General features: G+C 35.0%; 1 protein-coding gene across 4 annotated transcripts in view; it reads right to left on the reverse strand.

Moving 5' to 3' along the window:
• Positions 1-3,449: 3,449 nt before the first annotated feature.
• The window catches only part of POU1F1 (POU class 1 homeobox 1), a 237,473-nt gene continuing 227,498 nt past the window's right edge, over positions 3,450-13,424 (reverse strand). For all 4 annotated transcript variants that reach the window (XM_032477539.1, XM_032477526.1, XM_032477532.1 and 1 more), the window contains 4 exons: positions 7,749-7,973; positions 5,563-5,727; positions 4,745-4,805; positions 3,450-3,895 (listed from right to left, as the gene is read on the reverse strand). In XM_032477539.1, coding sequence (XP_032333430.1) covers positions 3,685-3,895; positions 4,745-4,805; positions 5,563-5,727; positions 7,749-7,973 — 662 coding nt within the window. In that variant the 3' untranslated portion in view covers positions 3,450-3,684. The remainder of the gene's footprint in view (positions 3,896-4,744; positions 4,806-5,562; positions 5,728-7,748; positions 7,974-13,424) is intronic.

The raw sequence follows: 13,424 nt of genomic DNA on the forward strand, positions 1-13,424 counted from the left end.
ATTAGGAAACAAGGATTTTTATACAGTGAGTTTAACAAATATATTTTTTTTAATATTTTATTTATTTTTATTATTGTATTATTTAACTATTTTATTTTGGCATGGGGGGAAGGTAATTATACTTATTTATTTTTAGAGGAGGTACTAGGAATTGAACCCAAGACCCTGTGCATGCTAAGCATGCACTCTACCACTGAGCTATACCCTCCCCCGAAAATGTTGATTTTTTTTAACTTGATTGCCCTCATTTCCTACTTTTGGCAAAAAGATTTCATTAACAACTGTATTTAAACAAAAAGTTACCAATAAACAGAGGGCAGAGTTTAGCAATTTCTCTGTCACTGAAAGGAATGCAGCGCAATATCATTCTGTTACGGGGTGTAAAAGTCATGGATGGAGATTTCAGAATATCAGAGAAGTCGAATGTGATTCGAAAATGTCAATACTGATGATAATAACATCTTGCCGTAGAAAACATGAAATCACTGCCTGTCAGATGATGGTGTTGCACAGGCTGTCCTCTGAGCTCTGAGGGAACACCTGGTCATGGCAGGGGAAGTGGACACGGGTTCGAGTTTGTGACCCTCTAGAGCAGAGTGCGGGATTGCGGCCAGTGAGCTTTATGTTATCTGACCTGCACAGTGATGGGTATTTTATTATGTGTATTTGAGTGCCTTTAGGAGAAGCCTGCACTCTCCCCTTGGCCACATGTACATTCCTTACTAGCCCAGTATCCACACTTCTAGCCTGCCCTTAGTGGTCCTCATTTAAATATGTACTCCTGTGTCAGACACTCTTACGTTAAAAGGGATGAATGTCCGGGTCTGAAAAGAGACCTATGATGACTTTCTCCTCTAATGCCATTACCTACATGAATACGGTTTTGAAGCTACAGGAAAACAGATAAACATTCCAATTTCCTCTCTGTAGAAGCTGAGTCCCATAAGGTGTGACCATTTCTATAACCTTAGTTCCTTCAAGAGTCAGTTGAGTTGAATTTGTTTTCCAGGAAGCCTGGGGATGATGAAGTCTGATTTCAGGTACTCGACTGTTGGAACAGTACACACTCTCCCCCGTCCCCACCAAGCTACCCTCCCAAGAACTTGAACACAACACAAACACATACACAAACCTCCTGTCCCCAAACACTGAAAATATTTCTTTTAACTAACCAAATATCTCCACCATTAGAGACGGAAAGGTAAATTACGTGAATGAATTTCTCAACCACCCCTACAGGGTAAAACTGAATGTACCAATCTGTGTAAGTGGAAAACAGATCTTTCCATTTTAATGGAACTCTACTGAATTTCTGAAGATTTAGCACAAGAAGAGCTCACAAAAACGGAAAGGCTGTGTGGCTAAAGTCAGCTTTTGATGTTTATTCCCAAACTTATGAACACATAGATACTGCACAGTAAATTACATCTGTCATTTGCTTAATTGTGCCTTAGGATTCTAAATAACATTAGTCATTTTCTAGTTTTTAGACTAATACCTATTAAAATATTATGTCCATATAATTAGAAAATAGAGGCTCAAAACTCATTTATACAAATGAGTTAATAGTAAATACCAGCACATTTACAACTAGTGAATAGCTAAATAAGAAATTGCTATTTCAATATTAAGTATTGATTCAAAATATTTTTTAGGGAGAAAAATTGTTTTCCAATGTTACTTGTACCTAAACTTGAAAAGAAAGACCTATGAATGAATGATATTATGGTCTAAGCATGCATATGTAATGAATACTAAGCATATATACATGCTTGTTTTTGCTGTATATAAAGTAAGATTAAACAGACCCAGCAGATCCATATTTTAAGTGCAAAAAGTCACTATTCTAGATTTATATTGCATTACATTTTGCTTGTATTTGCAAGTTTCAAAGACATGCATGTATGTATTTTTATGTGTGTATATATATACATTCTTCCCTGCCTTTTGCAAATTAAAGCATCACTTCCCCAAGTAATATATTTTTTAAGTAGGTGAAATATCAAGAGAAAAGTACTTGTAAATCCACATAGCTGACTAATTGGGAATTTACTCTTAAATAAGAAAAGCCTTTATATATATATATATATGGTATATGTATATATATATGGTATTTAACTCCTCTTGGGTACAAGCTGCATGATTATACATGGCTGATTAAGCTACTGAAAACTAAATTTTTTGTTGTTAATATATCAAAGTTTCTAGCCATCCAATTAATGCTGAGTATGTGTGCACAGACATATATGATCTGCATAGACTATGGCTTGTGTAATGCATGGTCTTTATTAATATTATAAAAAGCAAGAGACTGGACAGTACAGTTTATTTAGTAAGCATTCTAAACAATAAAATTTGATCTAATTGTTCCAGTTTTGTTATATAAAATGTTATATAAACATTGCCAGCAGATTTACATTCAAAATGCAAAAAAAAAAAATTTACTATTTGATAGTGATATCACATTACATAGTTTGCTTCTACCTACAAGGTTCAAAGAAATGCATTCTCTTTTTTTAAATTGAAGTATAGTTGATTTACAGTATTATGTTAATTTCAGGTGTACAACATAGTGATTCAATATTTTTATAGATTATACTCCATTTAAAGTGATTATAAAATACTGGCTATATTCCCTGTGCTGTACAGTGCACATTCTTATAAATTAAATAAATATGTTCCTTAAGGTACAATTCCCTGAATTGCAAAGCTCAATATACCAAACTTTTTTATTAATAGTAAATCATATTCTAACCAATTAAACCAAAAGTGATGGTCTTTTCTGATAGGACCCCAGATGATTTTCTAGTTAGAGATATTCCAAAAATAAGTTATGTTATTAAATTAGGCACCCTTCAAGTTTGTAGCCATTGTTAAGAGCACATCCCTTTGTTTATGTAACAAAGATCGCATGCTCACTGTGATGAGATGCTTTCCCGGACGCCGGAGAAACCACAGCAAACAACACGGACATCTCCCTTGCACCGTTGCAGCTTACAGAAATTGTAGTGTGGCCCAAGAATCCATGGAGTGTACTTTCCATAGCTAAACATCAAAAAGGCTAATGTCTGGGAAAAATAAAAAGATCATAAATTAATATTTCTACAAATCTCTTTTGAAACACTTCTTTGGGCTCTATGCCATGAATGTTAACTTCAAAGGTGTCACTTCTGATTAAGATTTATTCCTACATGCAATAATAAAATTCTAAGGCACCTCTGGTTCATAAGTGCAAAACTTTTAGTTCAGAAAAACTATTAGAGATGATGCAAGCAGGATGTCAGTTAAGGACTTTTCTGATTGGATCCTCTCTGGTGATATTCTTTATGTGACATTACTGCCTGAAACAAAAAAGCAGATTTATAGCCTTTGGAAAAAGAACCTTTAAACTAGAAGACCCATGTGCACACTCATGTGTATGTGTGTGTGTGGAGAGAGAGACACTGGGAGAGAGAAAATCATTGTTTTATTCCTTTTAGTCTTTGGCTTAAAATGTACAATGTGGCTTCAGAGAATAATTCATCAATATAATTTAAACTGTATTTTTGAAAATAGAAAAGGATAGATTCTACAAAAGTTACTGATATTTTTTTTTGAAGCTAACCAAATAACTAATTCTATTTTGGCTAGAGAAGAGAAAGGAATGAAAAAATAGAAAACCTGGCTATTACATGACAGGAAACCTTATCTGCATTCAAGATGCTCCTTAGAAATAGTAAACAAACTCTGATTCAGACTTGTTTTCACCCGTTTTTCTCTTTGCCTTCGGTTGCAAAACCAAACCCTCACTACTTCTTTCTCCAGATTCAGTTCTTCAGCCATCCGCAGGATCTCTTGAGAGGAAGGTTTATTCTGTTCTCCAAAATGTCTCTCTAGAGCGTCTTTAGCAGCAATACTGGGAGGTGGGGAGATGAGGGGCAAGAAGAGAGGGATAACCTTTTTAGGAATGTTTTTAGCAGATCAAAATTAAGTTAGGTTGAATTTCCTAAATAATAACATAAAAAGGAAACTTAAAGACTCTGAAAATACTGTCAAAGCTCTTCAACAAAGATAAATGTTCAGTTTGTTGAACATATAGAGGCTTAACTACTGTTAGCAGAGTCACAGGAAGAAATAAGAAAGTGGGAGAACCCAGACTTTGTGTTTATCCCACTTTGTGCCACAAGAGGGCACTGACTTCCTGAGAAGGAAATAATTCTGTAGGCATTTCTAAATTTCCCCCAGAAATCATTTAGGTTACTTACAAGAAACGAAATCTTTAGTGTACCACTAACCGACCAAAACAAAACCTGCATTTTATCAATTCCTAAGTGAGCCTCTGGATTTTAGAAAAAGATCAATGAACAATCTTTCTGGTTTGAAATGCAGGGAGTCACCCTGGACTTAAAGAGACAGAAATACTGATGACTGATAACAACACAGATATATTGCCAGAGCAAGACCTGTACTTAAAAGGACAGTAGGAACAGTCACTCCTCTGGAAGTGATTGTTCAGTTTCTGTTTTATTCGACACTTGCAGAACAAAACTGTTCTTGAATCAAACAATACACAGTTTTCCATCAAATTTAAAAATTTCTAGCTATTTCCCACCATTAATTTATTAAATATTATGCTCTTTTTACCAATCTTGTTTTTTCAATTGACTCTATTCATTTTTATGTTCTATTGCGTTTATGCTTAAATGTTCATTCTATCTGTAAGATTCTTTTTCTTCTCTAGAAACTTAATATCTCAAAAGTATACCTGATAGTTGTTCTCCGTTTCCTTTTCCTTTCATTTGCTCCTACTTTCTCATTGTATAAAGCTGTGATGAGAAAACAATGATTACAAAAACAAAGTAGGTTTTTGTTTTAAACTGTCAGAACTGTACTTCAAGTTTTCTTTATAAAATGATGCGAAATAAAATCACCGTATACCTTTTTTAAAAAATTATTGTAGTCTACATCATTTTATATTCCAAGCCCTAGATTAAAATGTTAATGAGAAATAATAACTTTGCAAAAACAATTGTCTTTAAGTCATATCCCTACCTTACTTTTGTTGGAACACTTGCTCTAAATGCTCTCAAACCTTGCTCTTTATCCAGCCTTGACATCAATATAAGAGGATCATTTTATCATATTTAAGTGCTCATCTGGCAATAAGCTTATGTTATTCACTAGGAAGACGGTTGTGCAAGCGCTCTGGCTGCACTGATATGAGGTTATAAAAATGATTTACGTACAATTACTACAGCACATAGCACAGAGGCAAAAAGGGAAAAACTCTGCACGTGTTGGAAAAAATTATTTCACCGCTTCAAACCTGTGCCATGCTCTCTAGAAGCTCTCCTTCTCCAGTTTATTCTCTCACTATTTCCTTTCCCGGTAAATTTCTTTCTACACTTGCATTGGCCTTACTTGTTTCTAGTGTGACGAAAGAAGACATTTATGTCTCATCTCAAGAGAAAAATCAAACCAAACGAAACCTCAAACCTCTGGCGTTAGCATTCATCCAGCCAATGGACACCATTGTTTTTAGGCTGAAACACCACAGAGTCTTGAGAAACCCGGCTTTAGTACCTCCTACTTGCTCAGCTTCCTCCAGCCACTTGGATAATATTGCTTTTAGTTTGCACGCATTTTTGAAGCTGAGCTGCAGGTTTTCGAATCGGCAGATAGTTGTTTGACTGAACTCAGAGCCATGCACGGCTGCCAGGGCTTCCCCAACATTCGTTTGGGTGTAGCCTGTGAAACAAAACAAACACCCTGAGCTTCTGGTTTTCGAGAAGCATTCGTTTTGGTCCACCATCGCAGAAATCTGTGTAGCTTTTTTAGTCAACTGTTAAATACTGCTTTTAACCCTATATTTGTTGGCACTTTAGAATAACAGTAAGGTTCATTGTAGAATCATCCAGTATTTCCAAAAATATTCCTTCTCACTAATAAACTATTTGTTTAGAAGTTAAAAGAATTCAGATAGAAACATCATGATATTTAGCCAAATTGGTTAGATGTGTCAAACACTTTAGAAGACATTTTAAAATTCTCTCTTTGTCATTATTCTTAAATATCTGATGATATGTGCTCAAAAATCGATAGTACATTAAATATAATGCATAAAGTATATGGTGATATAAATATTTTTATCTCAACTGTAAGAATGGAAAATCTAATATGTTGAAGGATGTCAAATAAAACTATGAATTGTGTTTACTTTCATATTATGAGACTTTGATCACACGACATTTTATATATACCCCCAAGCATATTTATTATATCATTTGGTAATGCTTCTGTCTCCAGGCAAAAAATTCTCAAAGATTGTCTCAAACATTTTTAGAATGCAAGTTGATAGAAGTCATCAATATAGAATTTGAAACATTCACAGCAATGTAAATAGCAAATTGAAAATGAATGTCATACAGATGTCTACTGCTGTGTTTGTGACAAATAGTAACTACATATTAATTCAGAGCCTCAAGCTATATACCTGTATGCATAAAATGTTTACATATGATGCCCATCAATAAATATTAAAAATCACTGATGGTTCATTCCACAAGTGCAGAAGTTTGCACTAGCATTTCAATCTGTTAAAATATACTATTTCATGCATTTAAGTCAGTTTTTAATTATAGCCATTTATGTTAAAAACACTTTTTCAGTAGAAAGTGAACAAAGGCTATGAATAGACGGTTCACAGAAAAAGAATCACAAATGACTGTCAAATACATGAAAGAACATCTTTCATTCTTTACTCATAATAAGAGAAATTTATTATATAAAATAACAACTTTGACCTTTCTGATTTGCAAAGATACAAAAGATTAATAGCATATTTTTCCTTCAACAACTATTTTCTTATTCCATGTGCCTGTCACTGTTCTAAGTGCTGAGGATATGCCATCAAGGAGAAAACAAAAATAAATAAATAAACAACAAGAGACTCCCATTTGCACGGAGCTCATAATCTGAAAGGTGGCAAAAGAAATATCCACAGTGATAGTATATTTGGGTACAACTTCCATAGAGACCAATTTGACAACATCTATTAAAATTACAAATACGCATGCTCTTCTTTGATAAAAGTAATTTTGCTTTTAACAGTTTTCCTACACATATATTTATAGAGGTACAAGACGGTATGTATGAATTTAATCATTGTGGCCTTGTTTTTGTTAGCATAAGATTGAAGATCATCTAAATTCTCTAAGTAAGAGATTGGTGGTATATTAATAAAATGGAATTTGACAGATGCATTTTATTTAAAGAAAGCTCTCTAAAAACCAATACTGAAAACTCTCCAAAATAAACAAATTTAAAAAAATCTGTCTGAAGAAATATATGTATTTGCTTATATGTATATATGCATAAAATATCTTTGGAAGGATATCCAAAAAACTAACAACATTGATAAACAGGAAGGACAAACAGAAGGAATACATTTCCCTTGTACATTTTTAGCCTTTGAATCATATGAACATATCATCTACTCAAAGAAATATAGATAAAAGCAGGCACTTCAAAATTAATCTTTGAAAAATAGTGCCATTAATTTTAAAAACTGTGTATTTTGGAATTAAGAACTTTACAAGGAAATGAAGGTTTTTGTAGGTTTTTCATAATTTGAGTAACTCACATCCACCGTGGAGATGAAGAATGAGACCTGTCTTGAACTTTGGACCTGAGTGTAAGAGACTGAACAGTAATAGAGTAAGAATTTGCAGACCAAGTTGTGCACCCCACTGCTCTGAACAAGCACATACCTAACTTAATTCTTCTCACTTTAAATTCATTGGCAAACTTTTCAAGTTCCCGGATTTCCGGAGAATCCATGTCTATTGGTTCTTCCACCAACTTGCTTTTCCGCCTGAGCTCCTGCTTGAAATCAGCGGCTGTGGGGTCCTCCGGCAGGAGAGGCTGGTGCATGGGGGGAAAGCCATGACTCAAGGCATGGTCGGGAAACTTATAAAGACAAGGGGTTAAGCTGCCTGGAACAAGAAAAGGAAAGGACCATTTGTCGTTATCCCCCATTTCTGTGCATGCAAGGGTTTGGCTCATAAGAGCCCCCTATTCTGGGACAGCCAGTCTCAATTCTGAAAGGTTACGTGACAGTCAGGCTTCTGAAGTAGACATCAGAGTAGCTTAGTATAAATGCAATGATCTATTTTCCACCTTCCTCAGAGCAGCAAAAACAAAAAGAATACAAAGCCAAAGGGAAGAGGCAGGGACTTGCAAATAATTAAAATAGAAATAAGCATATTTCACCAAAGTGTGAGTTTTCCTTCATTTTTTTTCCCTTAAAAGACATTTACTCCTGGGAACCTCCTCCTGAGGTTCAACTCTTACCAGAATGTGTATTTTGATCTCTGTTTTCTGAATTCACTGAACGAATAATCTATGATGTTTGTTATAATCAAGGCACAGGGCTGGGAAGTTTTTTTAATATAGAAAAATTGATACTGTAGTATTAGGAAGCCCCACTATTTTATCAGTAGATGCTTAATTTCAAGGGGAAAGAATCATGTCTGTTTTTAATTTAGCAAAGGCAGGTAAAAAGAAAGATTATGAGAATCTAAAATACATTAATGTGGTTAAACAACTTTGAGGAGTAACAGATATTAACAAAAAGTTATTCTTAAAGTTCTATTAAAAAGTCAGCAACAAGATTTCTTGAAAAGTATAAAATATAATGGTATCATCTCTTGATTATTATTTAAGAAGCAAAAGTAAGTGGCAAGGAAGGGTGCAATTCTAGATATGACAGGTAGATACGACATACATGATGAAGCATTGAATCCATTGCATGAGTTAAAAGACAAATCACAGAAAACTAAAAGATCTAATTTTTCAATTGCTTCTAGATTTCATTCTTCATTTGAAAAGAAGAGTCTGTCTCAGCTGGGGAGCATGGGTGAGAGGATGTTTTAAGCCAGGTTCTCACTCATTTTATTTATTTTCTTCATCAGTACATAATATTTTTATTGATAGAGATTTCACTTCAATTTATAGTAAATGACACATGTATAACCAAGACATTTGGGTATAAATAAAATATTCAGCAATCAAGAATTTTCTTATGAGTATAAATAAATATTTAAACTAAAAATAAATTACTAGAGAATATATGCAATAATTATTCTTAAAAACTTACTGAAAAATATATCCAATTTATGCTATCTTTAATCTTTCCATAAATACATCCACAAATCAGACATGAGTAATAGTGCATTTTGCCAGAATATATAAATCTTACATTAATATATCAATATATAATGAGAACGGAATAGTGGAAGTCAGCAAATTGTTGACATATTATTTATATGAGAATATGTGATTAGGAAGTGTACCCCTAGCCAGTAGACTGTTTGACTTTTCTGAAGCAAAATACACATGCAAATGAGAGATTAAACAAAGTAGTATAAAATAAATGTAGCTGTTTCACAGTGTAAAAGTATATATAAAGGAAACTATTCCACCGTCTAGAACAATTCATGCTACTTTTACAAACCCAAATTAGCCAGCTTTACTTTTTAAAAAGTCACTTTATACTTTAGTGGTTGGTATACTGATCAGGCTAGATAAAATGTTAAAAAGTAATTGTATTGATTTTTAATTTATTACATAGCTCATTTTAGAAAATGTTTACTGTCTTTGGGGTTCATTTTTAGCTTTCTGTTAGTTTTAGATTTCTTCTAGTTGAAATAAAAGACTAACATATATTAAAAAAAACTAATCACATTTATTTTAACATCTGCTTAATAATTATCTCAAGACTTTTCTTTTGCTTCGGCTTTCAGAGTTGGTTCTTACACATACGTAAAAACCTTCACTTCTTTCATCATCCAGAAATATCACATGTCACTTACTACATCTAATGATGAAATACTCTGAGAAACAATAAAAACAGATAGAAGAAAACAGGCTGCTGTTTGATTTTGCACACTCAGTGTATTTTAAAGCATTTTAGATAAGTCATTTAACTTATGTCAAAATATTTTTATTTACATAAATAATTTGTTGCCTGTCATTTACATGAGATGCCATAAGGACTGAATTATATTAGCAATCTTGACCATTTTCAAATTTTCTTGCTGATAATTATAGTCACACACTGCTACAAATCTACGGACTATTTTCATTTCACATTTATCATCTTATCCTTATATAAACAAATAAGGTAGAAAAGATATGTATTTTTTACTCACAAGTTAAAATCTAAGTAAAAATAAGTTAAATAACGCTCCTTGGGTACTATGATGAATTCACTATTATAGTTTGAAACTAGAACTGAAATCCAGTGAACTTTGCAATAAACCACATCAAAAGAATAACCTAGTTCATTTTTCAGGTAGTCTATACTGAGAGAAATCAAATAACTTAAAGATGTATGCAGTTTAAATACATTCAGCTACATTAAACAAATGCTCTCAGACAAAATATTATAATTATTTATTAAATATTGGAAGTGTGCCATCTCTATTTCTGGAAAATTGTAAAGGTAGTTTATATATACATTATAAATACTCTGGAATAATGGACATTTAGAAAATAAGTTTTAACATGAGTCTATAAAATAGACACAGGAAAATCCCACGTTCCCATGTTTGACAATCCACAGAGAAAAGGAAAACACAATGTGTGAGATCTTATTTTTCATTAAATGGAAGTATTCACAATTAGCTGCAGGGACAGTTTTCCTGGAACTAACCTTAGAGAGAAATTCATGACAGTCACAGGCACTGTCCAAACTGCAGTTTTTATCATAGGACCTTGTATTTGGGGGAGAGTGGGAAGTAATCCGTATGGTATGCCTAAGATATTTTAAAAATTTTTTCTAAAGCCTGGATTATTGAAAAAGAGAAGGAAAGAGGGAAGAAGATAAAAGACGTGGTGAGTCGGGTGCAGCAGAAGGCCCACGATCAATTTCCAAAGCACCGATTAAGCAAAATTGTCTATAAGCCTCGAACAAGCGCACACCTAAATAGCTCAGACATGTTTGCACATTCTTTACAGCCCAGTGTATCTTTTCCCACTGCAGATCTACCCACCACAGCCTTTCTGAACTGCTCTGCGTGTACATCTGTGTGGCAGAGGTGAGAGAACGGAGGTAAGTCTTTTCAAGCAGGTGATGGGGAAGCCGAGGTCCAGCCTGCCTTGCAGGGACCTGCTCCAGGTCCCATGATAGGGGCCAAACTGCTTTTCTGCAGAAGCCTGTTCTGCCAGATGCTAACTGACAATACCTCTGAGGTTACGGGCTTGAAGCCTTAGAAGAACAAACAGGGGAAGTGGAGGGACACAGTAAAATACCCCCATCCTGCTGTAGACATCCATAGAAAAGGGTATTTCCATTTCTTTTTTTTTTTTTTCCTTCACGCATGACGGCGTGAAACAAATCATGAATTGGAATTGCGAATTTTTTTCTCTTTTGTGCATTAGTACATCCTATCCACGGGTAACAGGGGTCCTCTGCCTGGTTTTGTAAACGAGGTTGACTTGGAGCACCGAAACGCCCACGTCTCCATACGGCTATGGCTGCTGTACAATCACCGAGTTGCGTAGCAAAGAGAGACTAGAAAATTGAGAGAAAATACATCATGCTAGAGCTACTGAAAGTCCTTTCATGATCCTGAGGCAAAAGATGGTTACAATTAGTCCTTCCTTTAGTGTTAACACGACCAGAATGAATTAGAGAAAAATGAAACTTAAATAAAACAAACAAAAAAGACAACTTAAGAACAAAGAGATGGGCTCCAAAGTAAACTGTTTCTCTGTCGCTGTCAAACAGCTTCTGTTGCCTTTTGTGTTAGCCCAGGAGAAAGGGCACTTTCAGCCATACTAACCTTTCTTTTATTATCCATTTCTCATAAAAAAAGAGCAGACATTCATCGTCGTGATTAATTCCCGACATCAGCTATTTTGTTTTCCTCTTAAAATTAATCTTTAAACAAGGACGTCTTGGGTGGTCGTTAACACCACATAACCTTGCTGGGTTTAGCCATCATCGCTGTGTCTGGTTTACTCAGTTTCCACAGGACAGCGGACAAGGCACACAGCTCATTAAGCTTGTTTTCTAACTTGGACGCAGCTTTGGAAGCTGGAGAACAGACCCAATCTCAGATACTCAGGAATAAGAGTTCTGAAAGATTTTTGTTGTTCTCTCATTTTCTTTTGTGTTTATCTAGACGAGATTTTTGAGTAGTATGTATAATTTCCTATTTCCTGGTATCTATACTATAGGCTATTGAATTATCTAAGTTCTTAGGAGGCAGACAGAAGAAGGAATCTAGCTGCAAGTTTATCTGAAGGGAAGATCAAGGAGAAAGTCAGGCTGAGTTGGTACAGATTTGCCACAACTCAGCTCCAGCAGAGCTGTGGGACCCACGGCAACCTGGATATGAAGAGACTGACACTCTGAGTTGTTAAGTGACTTGAACAAGGTTTGTAATTAGTTCCCGGTGTGACTAATTTAGTTGTCCCAGTCATTCTCTTTGATATGCCCACATCTGGACTATGAGGCACAGTGGATTCATCGGATGATGAAAGTCCTCCCTACCAACCTTAACAAAATATTCGCTATAGCTCTTGCCTTCCAGTGGGTTATTCATTTAATGAAATGCTCAAAGTAAATTCAAGCATCAGAGTGTGGTGATAAAATAACCATATTCAAATAAAGCAATTTCATACCTTTTGAAATATTGTTCTTTTCACAGCGCCCCTTTTTCGTGGAGTGTGTGACAATGAACCGGTCGGCTGTTGATAAGACACTTCTGTGGATTGTGTGGAAGTGGTTGATTTGATGAATGCCTTGAGAGTTCTCAGAAAATTCAAATGACATAACCAGGCTTCTCTTGTGTATTTTATACCTTTGCTATTTTACTTTTGAATTGCTGTGTTTTATAACGCAGTTTGTGTAGCTTCTCTGGGGATAACGGCATAAGGGTTCAGATTCCCTGAGATTTAATCTGCCACGATGCAAAGGCTAATGTGAATATATGTCAAAAATAGTGACATCGTAACAAATTATAAAGCACATCACATTTTAATGATCTCCTTCTCAAAAAATATTCAAATATAATCTCCATGCTTTCCATGGTGAGGTTTTCTTTCAGTGACAAAATATATTTAATTTTGTTTAAAGACTACCGCGATAGCTCCAAATCTTAGGACAAACATTGGGCTCTTGATTGTCGCTAACCCAGGCTTTGAATGATCTTAAAGGGCTTCTCCAGGAGCCTCTCCTTTTTAACCGTAATGAGTACGAGAGTTTGCTGAGTACCTGCCGAGGGAACTCGTGCCAGCCTGAGCCTCCTGCGGACTCATTGTGAACCTGGGCCTGTTCTCCCCGATCCGGGAAACTGGAAGGATGTTAGATTCCTCAGGCCAGCTGTGACCTCACCAGGCCAGCAGCCAGCAGCCTCGATCTGGTGGGAGGGCGGTGG

This window comes from Camelus ferus, chromosome 1, assembly GCF_009834535.1.
Source record: "Camelus ferus isolate YT-003-E chromosome 1, BCGSAC_Cfer_1.0, whole genome shotgun sequence".
Lineage (NCBI taxonomy): Eukaryota > Metazoa > Chordata > Mammalia > Artiodactyla > Camelidae > Camelus > Camelus ferus.